Source organism: Bos javanicus, chromosome 12 (genome assembly GCF_032452875.1).
Source record: "Bos javanicus breed banteng chromosome 12, ARS-OSU_banteng_1.0, whole genome shotgun sequence".
Lineage (NCBI taxonomy): Eukaryota > Metazoa > Chordata > Mammalia > Artiodactyla > Bovidae > Bos > Bos javanicus.
The window spans coordinates 33,441,350-33,468,645 of record NC_083879.1 but is presented as its reverse complement, the minus strand read 5'-3'; the positions used below and the strand labels follow the sequence as shown (position 1 = coordinate 33,468,645).

The following is a 27,296-nucleotide window of genomic DNA, read 5'->3' as shown; positions in this document are numbered from 1 at the left end:
GCTTCATTATCAAGTAGCTTCACGCCCAAGCCTCACTTTCCTCTAATTTACTGCAAGAGGTTCCTCTGCATTTGGCCTGTGTGCTCAGTCTTGTCCAACTCTTTGTGACCCCATGGACTGTAACCCACCAGGCTCCTCTGTCCATAGGATTTTGCAGGCAAGAATACTGGAGTGGGTTGCCATTTCCTTCTCCAGGAACTCTTCCTGGCTCAGGGATCAAACTGGAATCTCTTGCATTGGCGGGTGGATTCTTCACCACTGAGCAGCCAGGGAAGCCCATGCGTTTGGCACCCAACCCGAGTCCTCACTGGCTAAAGATGTGTTAACTGAGGGTGACTTCTTCCCAGTGGGGCTGTTAGCACATCAAAAGGATGCCTCACTCAGTAGTGTATGTGAGTGGGGAGAAGGGAGTAAGTAATGCCATTTGTCACCTAGTCCAGTTTAATAAACCTTTTTTTTTAATGCTAAGAGAATAAGTCCTTGGAAGAAAAGTTATGACCAACCTAGACAGCATATTGAAAAGCAGAGACATTACTTTGCCAACAAAGGTCCGTCTAGTCAAGGCTATGGTTTTTCCAGTGGTCATGTATAGATGTGAGAGTTGGTCTGTGAAGAAAGCTAAGTGCCGAAGAATTGATGCTTTTGAACTGTGGTGTTGGAGAAGACTCTTGAGAGTCCCTTGGACTGCAAGGAGATCCAACCAGTCCATTCTGAAAGAGATCAGCCCGGGGATTTCTTTGGAGGGAATGATGCTGAAGCTGAAACTCCAGTACTTTGGCCACCTTATGTGACAAGTTGACTCATTGGGAAAGACTCTGATGCTGGGAGGGATTGGGGGCAGGAGGAGAAGGGGACGACAGAGGATGGGATGGCTGGATGGCATCACTGACTCGATGGACATGAGTCTGAGTGAACTCCGGGAGTTGGTGATGGATAGGGAGGCCTGGCATGCTGCAGTTCATGGGGTCGCAAAGAGTCAGACACGACTGAGCAACTGAACTGAACTGAAGAGAGTAAGAACAATCTAACTAAATCTCCATTTCAATACCAATAGCTGCGCCCTTGCCAAAGATTTCAGTACCTCGAACTTAGTCAATATGTGAAAATCAAGACACTAGAAAATCTTTCTGGAGACACACCCTTAAAATCAGTTATTTCCATGACATGTTTTAACAGCTCCAAGTTTTAAAAACCAGCAACAAAACCATATTTCCAAATCCCCACATAACCTTTGTCAACTGGGTTCAAAGATTATTTTCCTCATTTCCCTCAGCCATGAGAGTTCTTACTGATGTTTCAGAACCCACTTTAAACAGCACATACATGATTGTCACCAAATGTTATTTTTACTTTTCTCAAAAAGCAGTTCCCAGCTTTATTGAGACATAGTTGACATCTAACATCGTATGTTTAAGGGGTACATACAGCATGTTGATTTGATCCACTTACGTCTTGGAAAATGATTATCATCACAGCACTAGCTAACATGTCCAGTCCATCACATAGCTGTCATTTCTATAAGATGTTATTTTTAAATGACCTGTATTCTTTGATAAATATACCAGCCGGTAATGATCCAGGATGTAGCAGTCCCAGAAATGTAGCTTTAACAAGCCCGCCTTCTGCTGCTCCATCAACCTGGGATAGGTTTAGAGGAGGAAGGTGGGACCTGCAGAAAGAACCTGGATAATTCAGCTCCTCCCTGTGGTTTGCTTGGGGTGCTGTGGCTGGGTGGGGGAGTTAAATTTTCCTTCTGTGTTTATGCTTTCTGTATGAGAAATGGGAACTAGAGATAGCCAAAGAGCTATGAACACTGCAGTGCACTCCCTCTGAGAGACCTCCGCGTGCGTTTTTCCTGACATGTGATCTCACGGTGGGTCCAGTGGTTGGTGGTCTCCATAGTCTCAGTGGATCAAGGCCTGGAGTGATGCACTGTGTTTGAGGCCCGGGAATTTTTTTTTTTTTTAAGGTGAGGAGATTCCAAAACAGAACATACAAAAGCCATCATATGCATCAATGCATATGGACATATACACAGCATGTAACACTTAAAGAGGCAGTGTAAATCTGGGTGGGCAGCATCGAGAGATCGCATCTCAGGTTCGGTTATGAGACTTGGTCTAATCCTGCTTCCTTTCCCACTCCCACTCCTGTTGCCGTGAAGGGGCTTGAAGTGCTTTATAAAAGAGGGAGACAAAACTTGTCAGCCTATCAGGATGGAGACAAGAGCTGATGGAGATCATGGTGAGGGGCTCTTGCCACCAGTTGGTTCTTGACATTCTTCCTGAGTGTGTATTTCAGCTTTCATTGAATTTAATAACCTTCTTTTGCTTAAGGGGCGTTTTCTACTGATTGAATTACGTTTCTCTCTCTCAGCAGTGTTAATGCACGTGTCACTTCTGGTTTTTGCAGGCAACCATGGTTCTGAGCTCTGCACACTTCTGGCTGGGATTATTTCTGGTTCCCACCGCATGTCTGATCGAAGATGTGGCATGGAGAGCGTAAGTGAGAGATAAAGTGATACCCCAGGTCTTGTCCTGTGTCCTCCATTAGTCTTCAGCAAGCCCCACCGTATGGTGTTAGATGCTGTGAGATTTCTGAAGTCACCGGTCTCCTGACACCTGCAGATATAAAAGATGTTGGTTTTTTTTTTTTTTTCTTTTAACCTGTGCTTCACTTTGATATGAGAATATAGTAGAAAAGGAATCAGGCTGTGTGAAGGTCAAGAGAGGTGTTGCTTGTATAGGATTATAAGGGAGAATTTCTGACTACAGATCCATTCCACCAGGGTTAAGAAGCATAACTCAAAATTCATTGATTTTTTTTTTTTTAAATTAGCTGTGTCGGGTCTTAGTTGCGGTACACGAGATCCTCATCACATCATGCAGGATCTTTGTGTTGCATGAACTCTGCAGTTGTATGTACTCAGTAGTTGCAGTGGAAGGACTCAGCTCCTCCAGGCATGTGGGATCTTAGTTGCCTGGCCAGGGATTGAACCAGCATCCCCGTATTACAGGGCAGATCCTTAACCACTGGATCACTAGACAAGACCCTCAAAATTCATTGATTTTTATCAATGCTGAGTGATCACAAATATAGTCTGGCTTTAAACTCCATGCTTAAAGGGAACTTGTGTGTATATGTTTGTCATTTCAAATCACCAAATGCTTAGAATCAAGTAGTCTTTGCTTTTCCAAATTATTCCCAGTAAGAACCCTTCAAATATAATTTTCCTGAAGTGTCAGTTTACAAGTCATGAGAAGATTAATCACAATGACAAAACTATCACATAGGTTCAATAGGAAATAACTTATGCTCAATTTTTGTGTTTCAGAATATATTATTTTCTAACTATCTTATTTTACAATGTGAAAAAAAGCTACGAGGTTCCAAGATAAAATAAACTTTATTTCATCTGCAAGGAAAAGAAGGAATACTGCAAAAGAGGTCAGGTTGATTTTTGAGGTCAGGGTTAGACCTGATGACTTCTTCTGTTTCCAACTTCCCTGAAAATTGAGACTCCTGGATTGGTATTACTTTGGGCAAAGCATAATTATTTGGCGTCTCTAAGGTAGAGAATTGAGACTTGATTCCAAACCTTCCAGAAGACATCAGATTTCCTTTTTCTCTCTCCCTTCCTCCCACACACAATGAGAACTGCTCCTACCTGAGAGGTAGGAATGTATTTTGAAAAAAATCTTCATCTTGGCATTATCTTGACAACCAATGATCCACAGAGAGAGAAGGTGGGAGAGATGATTTTATAACACATATTTTGGGTGTTTTCCTTTTTTCCTTCTCTTCACTAAGTTTTACAACTGTTAGTGGAAATTAAATAACTGATTTCTCAAAAACTTTATCATTATGTCCATTTTATCTGCTAAATCTGTGTTCTATAAATAGAATTGGAATCCTTGGAAATCAAACTATGATACCTAAGAAAGATGTATTCTTAATCTAATAAATGAACTGAAAGAAAATCTGAGTTCTATGACTTGTGCTCATAACACAGCCCAATTACGGCACGATATATTGCCTTGCCAAATTTCTTCAGTTTTGCAAGATCATCAAGTTAGTTTTAGGTAAATAGAATGTGGTCTTGATTACATCAGATCACTTTTTAGTGTATAGTTTGAGACTAGTAACTTGATTATAAATTAATCTTGGTCTCTATTAATTCAAATATCAAATTAATGTCATGAAAAAGTTTTATTAGTTCATAATTTTTAATTTATTTTTTTATAAAATAAAAAGTGACTTTTATTTTTTTTTAATTTTATTTTATTTTTAAACTTTAAAATATTGTATTGGTTTTGCCAAATATCGAAATGAATCTGCCACAGGAATACATGTGTTCCCCATCCTGAACCCTCCTCCCTCCTCCCTCCCCATACCATCCCTCTGGGTCATCCCAGTGCACCAGCCCCAAGCATCCAGTATCGTGCATCGAACCCGGACTGGTGACTCGTTCCATATATGATATTATACGTATTTCAATGCCATTCTCCCAAATCATCCCACCCTCTCCCTCTCCCACAGAGTCCAAAAGACTGTCCTATACATCAGTGTCTCTTTTGCTGTCTCGTATACAGGGTTATTGTTACCATCTTTCTAAATTCCATATATATGCGTTAGTATACTGTATTGGTGTTTTTCTTTCTGGCTTACTTCACTCTGTATAATAGGCTCCAGTTTCATCCACCTCATTAGACTGATTCAAATGTATTCTTTTTAATGGCTGAGTAATACTCCATTGTGTATATGTAAAACAGCTTTATTATCCATTCATCTGCTGATGGACATCTAGGTTGCTTCCATGTCCTGGCTATTATAAACAGTGCTGCAATGAACATTGGGGTACACGTGTCTCTTTCCCTTCTGGTTTCCTCAGTGTGTATGCCCAGCAGTGGGATTGCTGGATCATAAGGCAGTTCTATTTCCAGTTTTTTAAGGAATCTCCACACTGTTCTCCATAGTGGCTGTACTAGTTTGCATTCCCACCAACAGTGTAAGAGGGTTCCCTTTTCTCCACACCCTCTCCAGCATTTATTGCTTGTAGACTTTTGGATCGCAGCCATTCTGACTGGCGTGAAATGGTACCTCATAGTGGTTTTGATTTGCGTTTCTCTGATGAGTGATGTTGAGCATCTTTTCATGTGTTTGTTAGCCATCTGTATGTCTTCTTTGGAGAAATGTCTATTTAGTTCTTTGGCCCATTTTTGATTGGGTCATTTATTTTTCTGGAATTGAGCTGTAGGAGTTGCTTGTATATTTTTGAGATTAGTTGTTTGTCAGTTGCTTCATTTGCTATTATTTTCTCCCATTGTGAAGGTTGTCTTTTCACCTTGCTTATAATTTCCTTTGTTGTGCAGAAGCTTTTTAGTTTAATTAGGTCCCATTTGTTTATTTTTGCTTTTATTTCCAGTATTCTGGGAGGTGGGTCATAGAGGATCCTGCTGTGATGTATGTCTGAGAGTGTTTTGCCTATGTTCTCCTCTAGGAGTTTTATAGTTTCTGGTCTTACGTTTAGATCTTTAATCCATTTTGAGTTTATTTTTGTGTATGGTGTTAGAAAGTGCTCTAGTTTCATTCTTTTACAAGTGGTTGACCACTTTTCCCAGCACCATTTGTTAAAGAGATTGTCTTTAATCCATTGTATATTCTTGCCTCCTTTGTCAAAGATAAGGTGTCCATATGTGTGTGGATTTATCTCTGGGCTTTCTATTTTGTTCCATTGATCTATATTTCTGTCTTTGTGCCAGTACCATACTGTCTTTATGACTGTGGCTTTGTAGTAGAGCCTGAGGTCAGGTAGGTTGATTCCTCCAGTTCCATTCTTCTTTCTCAAGATAGCTTTGGCTATTCGAGGTTTTTTGTATTTCCATACAAATTGTGAAATTATTTGTTCTAGCTCTGTGAAAAATACTGTTGGTAACTTGATAGGGATTGCATTGAATCTATAAATTGCTTTGGGTAGTATACTCATTTTCACTATATTGATTCTTCCAATCCATGAACATGGTATATTTCTCCCTCTATTAGTGTCCTCTTTGATTTCTTTCACCAGTGTTTTATACTTTTCTATATACAGGCCTTTAGTTTCTTTAGGTAGATATATTCCTAAGTATTTTATTCTTTTCGTTGCAGTGGTGAATGGAATTGTTTCCTTAATTTCTCTTTCTGTTTTCTCATTATTAGTGTATAGGAATGCAAGGGATTTCTGTGTGTTGATTTTATATCCTGCAACTTTACTATAATCATTGATTAGTTCTAGTAATTTTCTGGTGGAGTCTTTAGGGTTTTCTATGTAGAGAATCATGTCATCTGCAAACAGTGAGAGTTTTACTTCTTCTTTTCCAATTTGGATTCCTTTTATTTCTTTTTCTGCTCTGATTGCTGTGGCCAAAACTATGTTGAATAGTAATGGTGAAAGTGGGCACCTTTGTCTTGTTCCTGACTTTAGAGGAAATGCTTTCAATTTTTCACCATTGAGGATAATGTTTGCTGTGGGTTTGTCATATATAGCTTTTATTATGTTGAGGTATGTTCCTTCTATTCCTGCTTTCTGGAGAGTTTTTATCATAAATGGATGTTGAATTTTATCAAAGGCTTTCTCTGCATCTATTGAGATAATCATATGGTTTTTATTTTTCAATTTGTTAATGTGGTGTATTACATTGATTGATTTGTGGATATTGAAGAATCCTTGCATCCCTGGGATAAAGCCCACTTGGTCATGGTGTATGATCTTTTTAATGTGTTGTTGGATTCTGATTGCTAAAATTTTGTTAAGGATTTTTGCATCTATGTTCATCAGTGATACTGGCCTGTAGTTTTCTGTTTTTGTGGGATCTTTGTCAGGTTTTGGTATTAGGGTGATGGTGGCCTCATAGAATGAGTTTGGAAGTTTACCTTCCTCTGCAATTTTCTGGAAGAGTTTTAGTAGGATGTTAGCTCTTCTCTAAATTTTTGGTAGAATTCAGCTGTGAAGCCGTCTGGACCTGGGCTTTTGTTTGCTGGGAGATTTTTGATTACAGTTTTAATTTCCGTGTTTGTGATTGGTCTGTTAAGATTTTCTATTTCTTCCTGGTCCAGTTTTGGAAAGTTGTACTTTTCTAAGAATTTGTCCATTTCTTCCACGTTGTCCATTTTATTGGCATATAATTGTTGATAGTAGTCTCTTATGATCCTTTGTATTTCTGTGTTGTCTGTTGTGATCTTTCCATTTTCATTTCTAATTTTGTTGATTTGATTTTTCTCCCTTTGTTTCTTGATGAGTCTGGCTAATGGTTTGTCAATTTTATTTATCCTTTCAAAGAACCAGCTTTTGGCTTTGTTGATTTTTGCTATGGTCTCTTTTGTTTCTTTTGCATTTATTTCTGCCCTAATTTTTAAGATTTCTTTCCTTCTACTAACCCTGGGGTTCTTAATTTCTTCCTTTTCTAGTTGCTTTAGGTGTAGAGTTAGGTTATTTATTTGACTTTGTTCTTGTTTCTTGAGGTATGCCTGTATTGCTATGAACTTTCCCCTTAGGACTGCTTTTACAGTGTCCCACAGGTTTTGGGTTGTTGTGTTTTCATTTTCATTCGTTTCTATGCAAATTTTGATTTCTTTTTTAATTTCTTCTGTGATTTGTTGGTTAGTCAGCAGCGTGTTGTTCAGCCTCCATATGTTGGAATTTTTAATAGTTTTTCTCCTGTAATTGAGATCTAATCTTACTGCATTGTGGCCAGAAAAGATGCTTGGAATGATTTCTATTTTTTTGAATTTACCAAGGCTAGATTTATGGCCCAGGATGTGATCTATCCTGGAGAAGGTTCCATGTGCGCTTGAGAAAAAGGTGAAATTCATTGTTTTGGGATGAAATGTCCTATAGATATCAATTAGGTCTAACTCATCTATTGTATCGTTTAAAGTTTGTGTTTCCTTGTTAATTTTCTGTTTAGTTGATCTATCCATAGGTGTGAGTGGGGTATTAAAGTCTCCCACTATTACTGTGTTATTGTTAATTTCTCCTTTCTTACTTGTTAGCATTTGTCTTACATATTGTGGTGCTCCCGTGTTGGGTGCATATATATTTATAATTGTTATATCTTCTTCTTGGATTGATCCTTTGATCATTATGTAGTGACTGTCTTTGTCTCTTTTCACAGCCTTTGTTTTAAAGTCTATTTTATCTGATATGAGTATTACTACTCCTGCTTTCTTTTGGTCCCTATTTGCACGGAAAATCTTTTTCCAGCCCTTCACTTTCAGTCTGTGTGTGTCCCTGTTTTGAGGTGGGTCTCTTGTAGACAGCATATGTAGGGTTCTTATTTTTGTATCCATTCAGCCAGTCTTTGTCTTTTGGTTGGGGCATTCAACCCATTTACGTTTAAGGTAATTATTTTTTTATTTGTATTATTTTTTTTTTTAATGACTAATTGATTTATTTAAACAATAGGACATACAGACATCATTGTCAGACTTAATAGGAGATGTTAAATGTTCAATCCAATTTTCCTTCCTGGATAAGTTTTTCTTAAAAATATGGAACGCTTCACGAATTTGCGTGTCATCCTTGTGCAGGGGCCATGCTAATCTTCTCTGTATAGTTCCAATTTTAGTATATGTGCTGCCGAAGCGAGCACTAAGGTAATTATTGATAAGTATGATCCCGTTGCCATTTACTTTATTGTTTTGGGTTCGAATTTATACGCCGTTTTTGTGTTTCCTGTCTGGAGAATATCCTTTAGTATTTGTTGGAGAGCCGGTTTGGTGGTGCTGAATTCTCTCAGCTTTTGCTTGTCTGTAAAGCTTTTGATTTCTCCGTCATATTTGAATGAGATCCTTGCTGGGTACAATAATCTGGGCTGTAGGTTATTTTCTTTCATCACTTTAAGTATGTCTTGCCATTCCCTCCTGGCTTGAAGAGTTTCTATTGAAAGATCAGCTGTTATCCTTATGGGAATTCCCTTGTGTGTTATTTGTTGTTTTTCCCTTGCTGCTTTTAATATTTGTTCTTTGTGTTTGATCTTTGTTAATTTGATTAATATATGTCTCGGGGTGTTTTGCCTTGGGTTTATCCTGTTTGGGACTCTGGGTTTCTTGGACTTGAGTGATTATTTCCTTCCCCATTTTAGGGAAGTTTTCAACTATTATCTCTTCAAGTATTTTCTCATGGTCTTTCTTTTTGTCTTCTTCTTCTGGGACCCCTATGATTCAGATGTTGTAGCGTTTAATATTGTCCTGGAGGTCTCTGAGATTGTCCTCATTTCTTTTAATTCGTTTTTCTTTTTTCCTCTCTGATTCGTTTATTTCTACCATTCTATCTTCTAATTCACTAATCCTATCTTCTGCCTCTGTTATTCTACTATTTGTTGCCTCCAGAGTGTTTTTGATTTCATTTATTGCATTATTCATTATATATTGACTCTTTTTCATTTCTTCTAGGTCCTTGTTAAACCTTTCTTGCATCTTCTCAATCCTTGTCTCCAGGCTATTTATCTGTGATTCCATTTTGATTTCAAGATTTTGGATCAATTTCACTATCATTATTCAGAATTCTTTATCAGGTAGATTCCCTATCTCTTCCTCTTTCGTTTGGTTTGGTGGGCATCTATCCTGTTCCTTTATCTGCTGGGTATTCCTCTGTCTCTTCATCTTGTTTAAATTGCTGAGTTTGGGGTGTCCTTTCTGTATTCTGGCAGTTTGTGGAGTTCTCTTTATTGTGGCATTTCTTCACTGTGTGTGGGTTTGTACAGGTGGCTTGTCAAGGTTTCTTGGTTAGGGAAGCTTGTGTCGGTGTTCTGCTGGGTGGAGCTGGATTTCTTCTCTCTGGAGTGCAGTGAAGTGTCCAATAATGAGTTATGAGATGTCTTTGGTTTTGGGGTGACTTTGGGCAGCCTGTATCTTGGAGCTCAGGGCTGTGTTCCTGTGTTGCTGGAGAATTTGCTGGGTATGTCTTGCCCTGGAACTTGTTGGCCCTTGTGTGGTGCTTGGTTTCAGTGTCAGTATGGAGGCGTTTGATGCGCTCCTGTCAATTAATGATCCCTGGAGTCAGGAGTTCCCTGGAGTCATGGTTTGGACTTAAGCCTCCTGCTTCCAGTTATCGGTCTTATTTTTACAGTAGTTTCAAAACTTCAGCACCATTGATAAAACATCTACGTTAAAGATGAAAAGTTTCTCCACCATGAGGGTCACCCAGAGAGGTTCACAGCGTTACATGGAGAAGAGAAAAGGGAGGAGGGAATTAGAGGTGACCCGAATGAGATGAGGTGGAATGAACAGAGGAGAGAGTGGGCTAGCCAGTATTCACTTCCTTATGTGCACTCCACAACTGGACCACTCAGAGATGTTCACGGAGTTATACAGAGAAGAGAAGAAGGAGGAAGGAGACAGAGGTGGCCAGGAGGATAAAAGGGGGAAATGAAAAGGAGGGAGACAGATCCAGCCAGTAATCAGTTCCCTAAGTGTTCTCCACCGTCTGGAACACACAGAAATTCACAGAGTTGGGTAGAGTAGAGAGGGGTTAGGGAGGAGACACAGGTGACCCGGTGGAGAAAAAGGAGAGTCCAAAGGGAGAGAGAGCAGTCAAGCCAGTAATCTCGCTCCTTAGTGAAAAATGGGTACTGAATATTGGGTTCTTAAAGGTACAAAATTGGTAACAAATACATAAAAGCAAAAATTAAAAATCCAGAGTAGAGTTTGGAGTTTCAAAAATACAATGTTAAAGAAAAGAAGAAGGAAAAGAAAGAAAAAAACAAACAAACAAAAACAAAGTCGCAAAAATTATAAAAAAAATATAGGTACAAAATTGATAACAAATCCCAAAAAGCATAAATTAAAAATCTAGAGTAGAGTTTGGAATTTTAGGTATACAATGTTATATAAAAGAAGAGAAAGAAAGAGAGAGGAAAAAAAAAAGTCACAAAAATTATTAAAAAAATATATAGGTACAAAATTGATAACAAATACCAAAAAGCTAAAATTAAAAATCTAGAGTAGAAATTGGAATTTCAAAAATACAATGTTAAAGAAAAGAAGAAGAAGAAAAACAAGGTCACAAAAATTATAAAAAATATATATTTGAAGTTTGCTTTAAAAAAAATAGGGTCTTTTTTTTTTTTTGCAAAGTAATAGGTTATAAAAGTGATCCTCTATAAAAGGATCCTCTATGACCCATCTCCCAGAATATTGGAAATAAAAGCAAAAATAAACAAATGGGACCTAATTAACCTTAAAAGCTTCTGCACATCAAAGGAAACTATTAGCAAAGTGAAAAGACAGCCTTCAGAATGGGAGAAAATAATAGCAAATGAAGCAACTGACAAACAACTAATCTCAAAAATATACAAGCAACTCCTACAGCTCAACTCCAGAAAAATAAACGACCCAATCAAAAAATGGGCCAAAGAACTAAATAGACATTTCTCCAAAGAAGACATACAGATGGCTAACAAACACATGAAAAGATGCTCAACATCACTCATTATCAGAGAAATGCAAATCAAAACCACTATGAGGTACCATTTCACGCCAGTCAGAATGGCTGCGATCCAAAAGTCTATAAGCAATAAATGCTGGAGAGGGTGTGGAGAAAAGGGAACCCTCTTACACTGTTGGTGGGAATGCAAACTAGTACAGCCACTATGGAGAACAGTGTGGAGATTCCTTAAAAAACTGGAAATAGAACTGCCTTATGATCCAGCAATCCCACTGCTGGGCATACACACTGAGGAAACCAGAAGGGAAAGAGACACGTGTACCCCAATGTTCATCGCAGCACTGTTTATAATAGCCAGGACATGGAAGCAACCTAGATGTCCATCAGCAGATGAATGGATAATAAAGCTGTTTTACATATACACAATGGAGTATTACTCAGCCATTAAAAAGAATACATTTGAATCAGTTCTAATGAGGTGGATGAAACTGGAGCCTATTATACAGAGTGAAGTAAGCCAGAAGGAAAAACATAAATACAGTATACCAACGCATATATATGGAATTTAGGAAAATGGTAACAATAACCCGGTGTACGAGACAGCAAAAGAGACACTGAGGTATAGAACAGTCTTATGGACTCTGTGGGAGAGGGAGAGGGTGGGAAGATTTGGGAGAATGACATTGAAAAAAAAAAAAAAAGAGAGAAAAAAAAAGTGAAAATTAAAGGAATAATAGAGGACTTAAAAATTTTTTTTTAATTAAAAAAAAAAAAGAAAGAAAGAATGATCATAAAAATAGTAAAAATATACCTAGGACTTTCTCTGGTTTTGTTGTGAGTATTGTAGGGTCGGTTCATTTTCGGCTAGTTCCTTGGTCCAACTTACATTTCTCAAGATCTATAGGCCCCTTCCTATGTAGTCTGTACTAACCACAGGGTTTTAATCTATTGCCTGTAGCTTCCAAGGTGGTTCCCTCTGTTATAGCTTCTTCTGTTTGCTGGTCTCTTGAGTGTCTGGTTTCCACCCTGACACAAAGGGGACGGTGGTGGACACTTTTTTTTTTTTTTAGGCTCATTTGTTCAGTCGCGCTGTGGGGAGGGAGGGACACTGCAAAAAAATAACACTTGCGTGTGCTCGCAGTGCCTCAGCCACACTGGGTCTGCCCCCGCTCATGGTGCGTGTAGCCTCCCTGCCCACACTGCTCAGGCTCTAGGTTGTTCCACCGGGAACCATCCGTGGCCAGCCCTGGGCTGCTTGCACCTCGCAGGTCCAAGCTGCTCAGGTTCAGGCACTCGGGTAGTCCTCAGAGGTGCAGACTCGGTTGGGCCTGCATTTTGTGCCCTTCCCAGGTCCGAGCAGCTCAGGTGATGAGGTGTTTGGCGAGTGCGATTGCTGTGACTTATCGCCTCCCCACCGCTCGGTTATCTGGGTATACAACCGGAGCACCTTCTCAGGCAGATGTTGACCGTCCAGAGCCCCAGGAAGTCTTAGTTAGCAAAGAAGCCTGCTTACAGTTTTATAGATAATGTCTCTCTGGGACTGCGATTGCCCCCTTCCAGCTCTGGCTGCCTGTCACTGGTGGGGGATAGTCTGCAGCCGGCTATCTCTGTTCAGTCCTTTGTTCTGTGTGCGGGCCTTGCGGTGTCTTAGGTTAGGGCTGGCTTTTCGCGTGGTAGATATCCCACAGTCTGGTTTGCTAGCCCAAGTTATTTCGCTCAGATAGTGCTCGGGGTATTCAGTCCAGATCCTTACTCTAAGCGATGTAGCCCACGCCACGCATCCCTGCCCAGACCCCGCTGTGGCGTGTGCAGGCGTCTGCGCTGCTTCTCCACTGGGCGAGTTACTGTAGGGCTCGCAATCTGCAGGTTTTAATTGTTTATTTATTTTTCCTCCCTGTTATGTTGCCCTCTGTGCTTCCAAGGCTCGGCACAGATTCGGCAGTGAGAAGGTTTCCTGGTGTTTGGAAACTTCTCTCTTTTTAAGACTCCCTTCCCGGGATGGAACTCTGTCCCTCCCTCTTTTGTCTCTTTTTTTGTCTTTTATATTTTTTCCTACCTCCTTTCGAAGACTTGGGTTGCTTTTCTGGGTGCCTGATGTTCTCTGCCGGCATTCAGAAGTTGTTTTGTGGAATTTACTCAGTGTTTAAATGTTCTTTTGATGAATTTGTGGGGGGAAAGTGTTCTCCCTGTCCTACTCCTCCGCCATCTTAGCTCCTCTTTATTTTTAATTGAAGGATAATTGCTTTACAATATTGTGTTGGTTTCGGCCATACATTTTTGCTGAGACTGATATATTTGCTAAGTGAGATGCTGGCAGGAGTATCTTTCTACCATTTCAAAAAAGAGTATTTGCAGATTGTAATATCTCTGCTGCTGCCTCTGTTTTCTGAATCATTTCTAATACATTTGAAGGGAGAGTTCCCAGTCTGCGTGAAGCAAATTATCTATCCTCTCCAAATGGATTTTTTTTGGGGGGGGGGCCGGGGGGTGGTTCCTGGCACTGTCAGATTAGTGCTATTTACATTTTAACAAGGACACTGCTTCTAGCTCCACCATTTGTAAAGGGAAGTCACTTCTTTCCAAGGGGGTTGCCAGCCAGGTAGGAGCAGGAAAGGCCCCTCTGAATTCCAGACCCATCTCCTGAAATGCATTTTTGTCTCATTTAATTTGGATTGTATGGCATGGATAGCCTCTGGTCCAGAGTGTTTGCCTAAAATATATAACCAATAATACATAGTTAATGTATAAACTATACTTATCCCTCTCCTCAAAAGCAAGAATTTGGCAAGTTTCTTTGGACATTTTGCTTCTGATCAAGGAGTCCATCTTTTATCTCCTATTACACTCCCAGCCTGAAATATTTATTGTTGAGTCAAGTAAATTCAGGGCCTTCCCTGATATCTTAGCTGGTAAAGAATCCGCCTGCAGTGTGGGAGGTCTGGGTTCGATCCCTGGGTTGAGAAGATCCCCTGGAGAAGGGAAAGGCTACCCACTCCAGTATTCTGGCCTGGAGAATTCCATGGACTATACAGTCCTTGGGGTCACAAAGAGTCAGACACGACTGAGTGACTTTCACTTCACTTCACTTCAAGTAAATTCAGAGGCTTCTCCCAGGGAAACTGTATTACGAGTTGCTTACCTCTAATGAGGCCATGATACTTACCTGTCATTTCTCTTTCTTCAGCTTTACAAAGCTGTCCTGTTTTTCCTTCCTACACACTGAACAAAAATATTAATCCCAATTGTGCAGAAAATTGCCTGTCATTTGGTTCAGATTGTAGAATGTTTCTTGTCACGTGATGTGCCAGGCTGCACCCTGGACTCTGGAGAAGAGAGCTTGAGTGACATCACAGGGAGTCAGGGGGCAGCTGGAGGGCTGGCTCTGATGAATCAGCTTGAGGCAGTGTCTGGAACCTCTGTAAATTTGCTGTGATTCTTTCTTCTTGCCTTGGGCCAGTCTTAAGACATTTTAGTTTGATTTTGAGATTTGGTGGTTAACTCTATTTTGAAAACACTTTTAAATTCCAGCTCAAAGCAGTCCTGCCTTTTAACATACAGTGAGTCCCTTACATACAAATGAGTTCCATTCCAAGAGCGTGTTTGCTAAATCCAATTTGTTCATACGTCCAACAAAGTTAGCCTAGGTACCCAACTATAAATAACATAACCAGCTATATGGTACTGTAGTGATCTATAGTTCTTTTAACACAAGTAATACATAAAAAAAATAAAAAATAAAAGATTTTTAATCTTACAGTACAGTACCTAGTAGTACAATAGCAGGCACACAGGGGCTGGCATTGAGTGAACAGACAAGAAGACTTATTGACCGGTGGAGGGAGAGGAGGTGGGAGGAGGATCGTCAGCAGCAGGAGACGGAGGACCAGCTGCAGTGGCCCTCACACCTGACGTGGATGGAGCAGGTGCTGGCTCCGTGCTGGAACCAGATACACATTCTCATCTTTGAAAGTTCGCAACTTGAAGGTTCGTATGTAGGGGACTTAATTGTGCATTTCTGTGCATGCGGGTTGCTCTGTCTTCCTGCATTTTCCCTCTTTCTTTGCCCAGTCTCTCTCCCATTTCAGGACCTGCACTGTTAAGCATAAGGAAGAAAAAACAGCATGAGGCAATTTGGTGATTTTTTTTCAGTGAAGTCTATCAAATTTCTGAATGAAAATCCATTATTGAACTATGTTAAGGCAGATTTGGACATTGCAAAAAACTTCTTCTGTTACCCTGTTAACCAGAATTTTCATGAGGGACTAAACTAACACATCTTTTATTAAAATAATTGATGATAGATGCTACCTGGCTAATGAATATTTTTATTAGATGCATGCAGTTTAAATTGTCCAGAACTACTTTAATATCCTTTAGCTCACGTGCTTCCAAAAATGTTTACCCATGACTGCATTCTTAGGTAAGCTGCCATGTACTTATGCTCATAAAGCAACAATTCACTTATGTTGCTTTATAAAAATAATATAAAGCCCAAGGCCACAGGACTCAGGGACCCATCTCTTTTTATCTAACTGTATCTCCTGTACCTTACCAGTCAGCACGCAGTACATTCAGGAAGTCCAGAATGACTTCATTTCCTTATTATAATCCCAGATAGGCAGTTAAGTGGAAATAAAAAGTAATAAGAAATTTCTGTGTACAACAGGGCCTTGATTTAAAAACAACAAAAAAACCTTCCAACCAGACTAATTTCTTTTGAGGCACATTATATTTACATTTTCATCCACATTTAGAATCTAATGTTTCCTTCTGACTTGTTCTCCTTCCATAAGGAAAAAAAAGAAAAGGAGTCCAGGAAAAAAAAAAAATTTCAGAAATAAGAAGAAGAAAAGTTCAGGGTTTTAGGCCAACTTACTTATTTCAAAAATCTCTGATAACCTGGAGAATACCTTTCACTCTATCTGAAGGTTCATTGTGGACTACCACACACTCTTAGAGGGTCTAAGCATGCCCACCTGCCCTTCAGTGCTCACGTGGCCTCTGGACCTGGGGTTGGGGGAGGAGCCCTGGGAAACAGCCATCCACAGGTAATTGGGTTCACTCTGCCCAAGCTGTGATTCAGAACAAACCCAGCCCCAGCTCTTGGTGAGATCTGATTTCCTTGCTAGTGGTTAATACTTAGTGTCTGGCTTTTTGAAATTTAGGAGTATTAGATTTTAGTCAATGACGAATGTAGACTTTGGCAGGGGAGATCTTAGAATCATTTCTCTAAGTAAGGCCTTATTGGGTAAAGATTCTTGAAGAAAAATATTTTTAGCTATTTTTATTTATTTATTTGACTTCACCGGCTCTTAGTTGCGGCACGTGGTATCTTCAATCTTTGTTGTGGCATGGAGAATTTTTAGTTGCAGCAGGCAGGATCTGGGCTTCCCTGGTGGCTTCTCTGGTGGTAAAGAATCCTCCTGCCAATGCAGGAGACTCAGGTTTGACCCCTGGTTCGGGAGATGCCCTGGCGAAGGGAATGGCAACCCACTCCAGTATTCTTGCCTGGAGAATTCCATGGACAGAGGAGCCTGGTGGGCTGCAGTCCATGGGGTTGCAAAGAGTCAGACACAACTTAGGGACTAAACAGCAACCACAAATTCAGGATCTAGTTCCCCGACCAGGAATTGAACCCAGGCCCCCTGCATTGGGAGCTCAAGAGTCTGCCACTGGACCACGAGGACAGTCCCCCAAAACATGGTTTTAAATTGCCAGCATCAAGTCTACTGCAGTACTCCAGGCAGAAGACTAGCCATGTTCTCATACTGGTTAAGTTCCTAGACTGACTCCCAGGAACTAGCCTTGTGGAAATACAAAATTGCTGAAGAACTCTTGGGTATGAACACATTTTCATCTACTGGGGACGTGAACAAGGCCAAGTAGAATCAACATGCTTATTTCCTTCTGGAGCAGTTTTATGAATGAGTGAAAACTGGCGGCTTCAGTCCCATGGGTCAAAGTCTCTTTTCTCTCGGCCCAAGCTGTAGGGTTCTGGTGCTCTGCGCCCTGTGGTCCAGCCTTCCTGTTTCAAGCCTACTTCGTGTCTCCCTTCCCCTACCCCAGCCCAGAGGATAACACTGGGGGCTGGTCTAGAGGTTGATGAGTGCTGCTTGCTCTGTGGGCGAGAGAGGAAGAGGGAAGGGAGGATGTTGGAGTGAAGACATTCCTGAAACAGTAAGGACAAGCCAGACACACTCCACAGGACCCGTGTATCTGGGGTGAATCCGAGTGGAGTGGGGCTGGCTGTTTACCCAGATGGCTCTTATCAGTACAGCCCAGAAGCCCAGTTGAGATCAAAGGTAGACTTTGGGCCTGGCATATTCATTCATAGTGAACAGTGTCATGTTCTCTTTGTCTTCTTTCCAGCAGAAAGTTAAACATTTTCTCATTTCTTGTTTAAATGAAAATTCCCCTGTCTCCGCTTTGAATTGCAGTGTTTTAATCGCCCCTGAGTCTCAGGACACTGCTTGGTGTGGTTAAGGAATTAGGTGTGAAAACTGTGTGGTTCACTTCTTGTTTCCTGTGGGGAGATGAATGACCTACACTTACACAGAGCCTCCACTCTGACTCTCCACCGGAAATGAACTTGGGGTGTCAGCAGACAACCGGGCACTGTCTTCCCAGACTCCTTGAAGGCGGAAGGTGGACGGGAGCACGTGGTTCCGTGGAGCAGCTCAGGTCTCCAGAAGGTTCCATGCATGGTGCTGTGTCCTTGCAGACACACTCAGTTTGGTTCTGATTCTGTCTCCGAGTCTGGGTGCTTGATGGGCACCCCACATGCGCTTCTGCAGAAAAACTAGAAAAAGATTTTCAGAAGAATACTGCCCTGTGCTGCTCTGCTAGAGTCTTCTGCTTTTTTACAGGCTGTCTTTTCTCATTTCTAAACTGTATCTCGGTCAATGCCCTTTCTTCGCCTGTATGGCTTCCAACCAGCCATTCTCTGTTTAATCTCAATTTTAGGAAGACCTTTGCGATCAGCCACTTATTGAAACATTGTGAGGTGTTTCTTAGTTTAATCAGGAGAAGGTGCAGGGAACTCTTTCCGCAGGTCAGGGAAAGCGTTTGAGGTTTACAGGCTGGAAAGGCCAGCCTGTTTTGCTACTGTGTTTGTTATTTTACGCTGCTGAAGTCTGCAAGAGAAGAAAGGAAATCTGTGCCCAGATATTTGTGTTGACCCGAATTTCAGATCAAGGGTTTGGCATGATGACAGTGACCCCTGGCATCATAACTCCATCTTGCTGTGACTTTTTTCACCCTAAAAGGAGAGAGAAGACTGTTTCCCTTGGGCTCTTGACCTTACAGTTGGGCACAGTCCAAAGAACCCACATATGTCCACTTGGGTGAGGATTAGAGCATCTTTTGGGTCTTTAGGTCCTGAAGTAGACAGCTTTCAAGGTAGACCTGTGACCCTGCAGGAACCCTGGGCTTCTATCTGGACTTGGAGGGCATCAGCCAGCTCTGCAGCCACAAGCAATGCTCTTAGGGGATCATTTGCTGACACCCATGGCCTGGACCCATTCTGCAGGACTTGAGGTGCTTCCCAGGTTGCAGAGGTGGAGTCTTCGCCATGCACAGGGCTGGCATATGTTCCACAGTGTCTCCAAGCCCCAGCCTGGGTCAGAGGACATCAGAGAGGGCCCATGGGGGAGCAGCCTGTTGTCACAGCTGAGTTCACATGTCATGTCCTTCTTGTCTTTTCCTTGGACACAGGGCCAAGCACACCTGCAAGAAAACGCTTCTGGAGGAAGTGCAGGAGCTGGAGATGAAGTCCAGAGTGATGGGCAGAGCAATGCTCCGGGACAGTAACGGAAAGAGGTGGGCAGCACCAGGCCAGGGTCCCCAGGACCCCCTCTCCTTTTCCCTACCTCCCTTCTGGGATTTCCTTTCCTCTTCTCGATTTTCAATGTGAGCACATGATGGGTGAAACAGAAACCATGCCCTCTCGGGGCAACATGAAATCTGACTTTCAGGTCCCTGGGCCTGCCCCCAGGTGAAACAGAGGCTTATATGGGGTCTGGACATGCAGAAAATAGAAATAGCATTGTGGTCTTCAGGTGGAGAAGTGCTGTATCAGCAGTGTTAGCAAAGCATGTTTAAAAGCCAGGCCATTTGCTCTCAGCCCCAGTCATGTGCTAAAGGGTATCTGCCCTGAAGTTCTGCTCATCGAAGAATGCATTTTGTTCATGTAGATTCTGTTCATTCCAAGTATACCCATGGTTTGTTTTGTTTTTGATAAATTATTTTTTGCTCCTCGTGTTCAGACAGCATTACATGACCTACTGGTTGATCCAGCAAAGCAGGGGCTGCCCCTCCCCCACCCCCCTTATTTCTTACAGAGCCTCAGTGGCCCCCACTCCTCCCCTAACTGCTGGGCAAGTGAGTAGGTTTGATTTAATCGTGTATGTTAAAATGTTATCAGACTGCATCTGGTTAAAGTTTACTGAAGGAAACTGACCTGAGCCCAAGGACAATATGCAGGTAATAGGAGGCCTTGGCCACCTTAGGGACACGGAGGTCCAGGAGATTATGAGCACGGCTCCCCTCTACATTCTTGGAAGGGACCCTAGAACTAGCTACTCAAGAAACCAAAATCTAGAGATGGAGTACTTCCAGAGACCCTCTGATATTTATGTTCTGTTTTATTTAGGTTCTGTCTTCTTGTACCATCTTTTAAAGCAATGAAATCAAAGCATTTTTGTTTTGTGTTGCTTTTAGGAAAGAGAATGCAAATATTTTGAGAAGTATCAGTAATATTATCTCAAATGGCTAGATATTGTAGGAAAGGGGCTGAAGCGTATAGGATTGAAGGCTCTGTGGTTGAAGTTGTGATTTTTTTTGTGTATTTATAACATTTTTCCTGAGTCCATTAGCATTCATTTTATGGCAGTTATGCTAGTCATTGTAAGACTTTATCAGTCAGCTGGACAAAAATCTCTGTCTGAAGCTTGAAGTCGTGACTGGTGGGGGCAGGACTGGGCTTTATGGTGGTCTGTGTATAACTGATACACAGGCCACACAGCTAAGGGTGAGCAGGCCTCTTCTGCCCGTTGGACAGCAGACACAGGGCTTGTGTCTAGGTTGTCAAGGGCCCACAAAATTCTTTAATCTCCAAAAACAACGTGTTCATATCTTCTAAAAGTAGGGAGATGCCTCTGCAAATTGAAATTAATACATGAATGTCAGTCTTAAAGCGAAATAAGCACACTGTTTTATCCTATTTGCAAAAAATTTTACAAGCTCTTCTGTATCTCAAGAATTCTCCCATATATACATAGTGATTTCTAAGAGATCATGAGTCATTTCTGAGGACAATGAGAATTTCCAAGCAAAATTCTAAAACTCTTCTCAAACATTGGACAGGAAAACATTGCAAGGAAGGCAGTGTGAGACAGCCCTTCACCAAGTCTGAGCTGACCTGGGTGGGATCTCCGGCCCGTGGGGGTCCTCAAAACAGGCCTGGATGGGGGGTTAGCAGCACAGTGGATGTCCGGAAGAGGTGGCAATCCCAGGCGGCCTCTGGCTTGAGAAGTCGAGAAAGGCTGCCCACTGGAGACAGGATGGAAGACAGAGCTGTGAGGGTGGGGAGATGGTGGTTCACAGAAAGGATGAGAGCCTGTGTGGTGGAGGCTCGAGTCCAACGTGTGCAGGGAGGATCACAGAGCTCTGAGCCTGTGTCTGAATCCTGGCTCAGCCATGGTGAGCCCTGCAGTCTTGGGCGAGAGATTTTCTGTAAGGAGACTGTCTTCATCTGTTAGAGATGGAGACTCATGGCGGGTGGGAGGTGTTAGAATTTATGAAACTGAATTTATGATGGGTGACAGCTCATTGACCAGTGCTGTGCTCAGTTGCTGAGTCGTGTCCCACTCTTTGGGACCCCATGGACTGTAGCCCACCAGGCTCCTCTGTCCATGGGATTCTCCAGACAAGGATACTGGAGTGGGTTGCCATTTCCTTCTCCAGGGGATCTTCCTGACCCAGGGATCAAACCTGAGTCTTGGTTTGGCAGGAAGGTCATGATATTGAAGGGTGTCATGGACTCTCAGCTTGTGGTTGATTAAAAAAAAAAAGTAAATTAAAAAATACTTATTTTTTATGGAAGTATAGTTGATTTACAGTGTGCATTAGTTTCAGGTGTATAGAAAAGTAATTCAGTTATACACACATATACACACTTTTTCAGATTCAAAGAGAATGTAATTTCTAAAAACACTTATCCTGTTCAAAGTTCACTTTCATATGTTCGGGTGGATCAGGAGATAACTGGAGTTTAAATGTGGTCTCTGCCTCCTGCATTTTGGAATCTCTTCTCTGAGCACACTGTAAACTCTCTCTGGGACGGTTGATTCAGAGGGTGGAGGGAGGGTGTGAATGTGGGTGTGCAGGAGGAAACGTGGGGTCACAGCTTCCTTTTTCGCTGTCACAGATCTGGCCTCACGTTGGGGCTCCTGGAGAGGTTACTACAGGGACCCCGGGCCTCCCACCACCCCCAGCAGCCCTCACTCCATCTGACTCCTCCCCCCAGTGGCTCCCAGGTTTCCTGGGTGGTCCATGGGCAGCCTGGACAGCAGCTGCTCCAGAGAGAGAACTCTGCTCTCCCAGTTGTTCGTCTACCACCTGCCTGGCTCCTTTCACTCCTGCTTGGATTCCCTGCTGCCGCGGAGCTGCTGGGGGAGGGGCGGCCCTGGTCGGGGTGGGGGCCGCCCTGTCCCTCCCTCTGAAGAGTCACAAACCGACTCCCTCTTTGAGAGACCCTGAGTATTTTGTCTGCTTCCCCGCCCCGTGTGATGTTTGAGTTCATCCACGCCTCTCTTTCCAGCTGTCAGTCTGGCACATAGGGAAGCTCTGTAAATATTTGTTTTCTTTTAATTGAATTAATTTATTTATTTTTGGCTGCGCTGGGACTTTGTTGCTACTCGGGTTTCTCTAGTTGCAGCCAACGAGGGCTACTCTTCTTTGCGGTGTGCACGTTTCTCATCACAGCGTCTTCTCTTGCAGAACACGGGCTCTAGAGTGCAGGCTCAGTAGCTGTGGTGCACAGGCTTAGCTGCTCCACGGCATGTGGGATCTTTCCAGACCAGAGATCAAACCGGCATTGGCAAGTGGATCTTTAACCACTGAGCCACCAGGGAAGACCCCATAAATATTTGTTGACCGAGTGGAAATGCAGAAAACCAGCGAGGGGAGGAAGGTGAAGCTGCAGCATCCGTGCAGCTGGTGCCAGGGCGGTCACTCCTGTTGAAAGTGGCCACAGAGGGTGCAGGCTGTCGCTCGACCTCTAGTGACAGGGCCCTTTCATCTGGTGGCTTCAGAGGACAGCTCATATAGAAGCACAGATGGGGGCTCTGGTCCTCCCTGCCGCCCCACCACCCAGGTGCCCTGGCTCTGTGGCCGCCCTGCCCGCCACTGTCCCTCAGCTTAGCTCTGATGCCTGAAAGAGGGCCCCTTGAGCACAGCCTGCCAAGTCCTAAAAGCAGGTCCAAGTCACCAGCAAAGTCTAACGAACAGCCAAGTCTAGCCGTTTTTCTCAGGAACGTGCTCAGAAGAAACAGAACCAAAATCTTTATGCATCAATTCCAAAACCCCTTTTGTGCCAAATGAGCATTTTGAAATGGTACCTGGAGATTTCAAGTACCCCTCTGTGCCCCTAATTCATACAGTGAAAATACCTAAACATTTTATTGATCTTATCTAAGCCCCCAGACTTTTACATGATTTTGGTAAACCTTTAAGTTTCATGAACCGGTTTCTGCCTTCTCTCATGAGTGGAATCAGCTTCCAAAATTAACCTGTGTGATTTGGACATAAATCAGCCTGTTCTCATGACTTAGAGAAAAGAAACTGAGAAAGAGAACTAGGTGTCTGGAAAGTATAGTGAAGTAAGAAATGCCAAGGGGATGAGCAAAATGATTTTTCTTGATTTTCAATTTGTTTTTTCTGGGTGGAGCATTTTTCTCGCCAGGTAGTTTGTGTACCGTAGAGATGCTAAGAACTTATGGATATTTGGTTGTTCAGAACACCTGTTGCCAACCCATCTTCCCAGTGTTCTTCACCAGAAGATAACCCTACCGTTCTGCCTGTGGAACAGTCTGTCATGCACACCGTTAACTCTACATGGTCTTAAAAATGAGCTAAGTTGGAAGAATTCCTTGTTTCAATGTTTTGGTAATATCTTTCCCTCTTTATTCTTTTTTTAAAAAATTGAACTAGAGTTGACTTGCAATGTTGTGTTAATTTCTGCTTATAGCAAAGTGACTCAGTTATGCATTTATACATTCTTATTCATACTGGTTTCCATTATGGTTTCTCTCATGATGTTGAATGTAGCTCCCTATGCTGTACAGTAGGACCTTGCTGTTTATCCCTCCCTCTTTATTCCTAATGTGTAACTCATGCATTTTTTTTCCTGATGGACGAAAATCTACCAGTGGCCACTTCCTTTACAAATACAGTTCAGACAAATGCCTAAAATATCATGTAAGGGGACAAGCTGTTGTTTTTTTCCCCTTTACATTGTTTTTCTTCCTTGGTGTGTGGCAGGGCGTGTCCTGGTGTTTTAGGTGTTTCATCAAAGCAAGAAGAAAGGCCGGGTGTGTTTGATCCAAATGCCTAGTTTCTCAGCTGTGCCTTAAGTCTGAAGGAACCACAAGGAGGCCCCAGTCTTGTCCCAGACCTTCTTTCTGCTCGTCAGAGTTGGCGGGAGGCCGGTGGGGTGGACCCTGTGCTGGTCTTCTCCAGGTTCAAGGTCAAGGGTTCAGGTGGCTGCCCCTGCCTTGGGCCAGCCAGGTGGTGGAATTCTCTTTTGTTTATGTGCTTTCCCCAAGTTCGCTGAGGCCTGGGTAGAGGAAGCCATGCGGCTGGTCTCCTCGGGCCCTGAGCCATCACCTCATCCTCCACGTGGTTTTCTGTCCTTTGCGAGCACTGATGCTCAGGCTTCTGTCCCCGCCCTGCCTGAGCCAGCACTCGGGAAATCTAGACGCATGTCTGCCTCTCGGGAATTCCTCTCTGCACCTCTGTCTGGGCCACAGCCCGTGTCACTCAGCTTTCATCGCATCAAGGCTGCTCCACGTAGCCAGAACACGGTCCTTGTTGGCCATCTGGGCCTCCTCGTGGAGTGTCATCTGCCTAGAGCCAGAGGACAGAGCCTGAAACACATCATCACGGATTGTTTTATTCTTTTTTTTTAATTGGAGGATAATTACTTTACAATATAGTGATGGCTTTGGCATACAGCAACATGAATCGGTCATAGGTATACATGGGTTTCTGACACCGCCCTCCCCACCCACAATCCACGTTCTGAACTCCCCCTCCCACTTCTGTCCCCACCTCATCCCTCCAGGTTGTCACAGAGCACCGTCAGCAGGGTTTTCAGACAAAAAAGCTCATCCACTCCACCCCAGGCCACACTCTCCCAGGCTCTTTTGAAACCAGTTACGTTAAAAACAAAACACAAAAACTGCCCAATACATTTTGAGTGTGTGCTCTTGCCAAAAAATTATCCATTATGCTTTGATCTTCAAACGGAAATCCTTTGATCTTTAAAATAATGTTTAAAAAGCTATTTGGTTTCATCATTCCTCCAAGGCAAATTGGGTACAACTGCTGAGTTAAAGATGAGTAGAAACAAGGCCAAAAATAGGAAACAACCAGCTTGACTGTATATTATTCTCCAATATGGGTTTTATATCGTTTCAGGAAAAATACTTTCTTTCTCCAAGTATTGGCTGCAGACAACACATTCATTTTGTTTCCCTCTCCACCCCCTCCCCACAATTCCCCCCCTAAAATATCTATTAGTTGTTTTATTAGCTAAAAGGTTAGGAAATTATGCCATCATTTCAACGAAGCTCTCCAGGCCAGGTGGCAAACTTCTGCCTCTGACACCTGGTTAAGATTTATTTCACTTCCAGCTGCATTTTTTCCATCGATGTGTCATGAAGCTGGGGAGGAAACACAGGTTGTGGAGACAGACAGACCTGAATTGGGCTCCAAGCCCGGCTGCTCACAGAGCTGTGTGACCTTGGCTGAGTTACAAACGTCTCTGAACTTTAGTTTGCTTATCATCAATTTGACTTGAGGTCTAAATGAAATAATATATGTTAAATCCATAGCACATGTAGATGTTCAGAAAGTGTTAATACCCCTGTGTCTGTAACTCAGAAGCAGAACCACAGTTCAGTTCCACTGGATCTTTGGTTTTTCTAGAGGGCTTGGAGAGACATAGGAGTCGGATCCTCGTCCTGCACGGACCCAGCCCTGAGGACAAAATGCTTCCTCCCCTGGACACACTGACCTTGCTCCCTCGTTCCTGAGTCTTCTCACTATCCTGACATATGCCTGGGGTTCCCTGAGTATATTCATTTCTACAGTTTTCTAAATTATTCAAATACTCAACAAATGCAAGAATAGAGAGACTAGTACAAGGAATTGCTATGTACTCACTGCCCGGGTTCAACACTTACCGAGATTTTGCCACAGTTGCTTCATCTAGTCTCTTTTGTTGTTCTTCAGTCACCAAGTCATGTCTGACTCCGTGCGACCCCATGGACTGCAGCACGCCAGGCCTCCCTGTCCCTCACCATCTCTCGGAGTTTGCCCAAGTTCATGTCGATTGAATTGGTGATGTCATCCAACCACCTCCTATCACCCCTTCTCTTCTGCCTTCAATCAGATACGCCTATTGTTATAAATATTTTCTTTCTTGTTTTCAGCCATGCCTTGCAGCTTGCAGGGTGATCTTAGTTCCCTGACTAGGGATTGAACCCAGGCATTCAGCAGTGAAAGCACCGAGTCCTAACCACTGGAGTGCCAGGGAACTCCCCACTGTTTTTCCTTTGCAAATCCTAGACATGACAGCATTTCACCCTGGTGTATGTCAGCATTGGCTCTAAATATCCTACATTATGGGCTTCCCTGGTGGCTTAGACAGTAAAGAATCCACCTGCAATGTGGAGAATCCCCTTGGATAGAGCAGCCTGGTGGACTGTATGTAGTCCATGGGTTGCAAAGAGTTAGACACGACTGAGCAACTGAACTGAACTGATGATGAATACATCTTATCCTTGTTTGTGTTGTGACATAGAAACACTGTAACTCCACTGCCTCTTATCACCTCTAATAATTAACAATCATTTTTCAGTATCAATTGATACTCAGTCCATAAACAGATTTTCTGGGTCATCTCAGCCCTGTCTTTTTAGGGTTTTAGGATCTAGGCAAGGTCCACACATAACATGTGCTTACTCTGTTTTTTAAGTCTCTTTGAATTTCAAGAAGCATCCCCTTCCTTGTTATTAATGCCATGGGCTTGAAGATGTGATGCCCCATTTGATTTTCCTCGTCACGATCGTCGCTGCAGGCAGCAATTGACACTTTCCTTCTGTACAGAGTGGGGAGCTTGGCCTCCAGGAGGTGGACTCACGCCCCCATCATCCAACTTAGCAGGGGCTGGCCCCTGTCTTCCAAGTCCAGGGCTCTTTCTAGGAAGCCAAGATAGTGAGAGTCACTGAGTGCTTCAGTTTCTGAGTTGACCTTCCTCAGAGTTCCTGGAGAGCCTTGGAGCCCCAGAGACCAGGAGGGAGACCGGTCCTGGAGCGGGAGCCCCATCAGAGGCTGCAGACCAGGGTCTGACATCATGAGCGACGTCATGAGCAGGGCTCTGCAGGAGCTGGGGAGCCAGGGGGTGGTGGCTTTAGGTCTCTAAACGCAGAAAGAACATGGAGCAAACGGAGAAACCATACCCTCCCTTAAAGGAACCCAGAAGCCAAGCAGCTGACCACTGAGGAGGAGAGAAGGGCAGGGAGCTGATGAAGACTGCTCTGTTTCCACGGGCTCAGAGAGGAGCAGCCTTGTGGAGAAAGATGGCGTC

General features: G+C 42.8%; 1 protein-coding gene and 1 non-coding gene across 4 annotated transcripts in view; one reads left to right on the top strand and one right to left on the bottom strand.

The window, feature by feature from the left end:
- LOC133258395 (phospholipid-transporting ATPase IB) overlaps positions 1–27,296 on the top strand; it is a 492,425-nt gene that overhangs the window by 426,137 nt on the left and 38,992 nt on the right. For all 3 annotated transcript variants that reach the window (XM_061434934.1, XM_061434933.1, XM_061434935.1), the window contains 2 exons: positions 2,413–2,501; positions 19,139–19,243. In XM_061434934.1, the coding sequence (XP_061290918.1) occupies positions 2,413–2,501; positions 19,139–19,243 (194 nt within the window). The remainder of the gene's footprint in view (positions 1–2,412; positions 2,502–19,138; positions 19,244–27,296) is intronic.
- LOC133258675 (U6 spliceosomal RNA) lies at positions 8,524–8,630 on the bottom strand. The gene has a single exon (XR_009740135.1). It is a non-coding gene; the product is annotated as a U6 spliceosomal RNA (small nuclear RNA).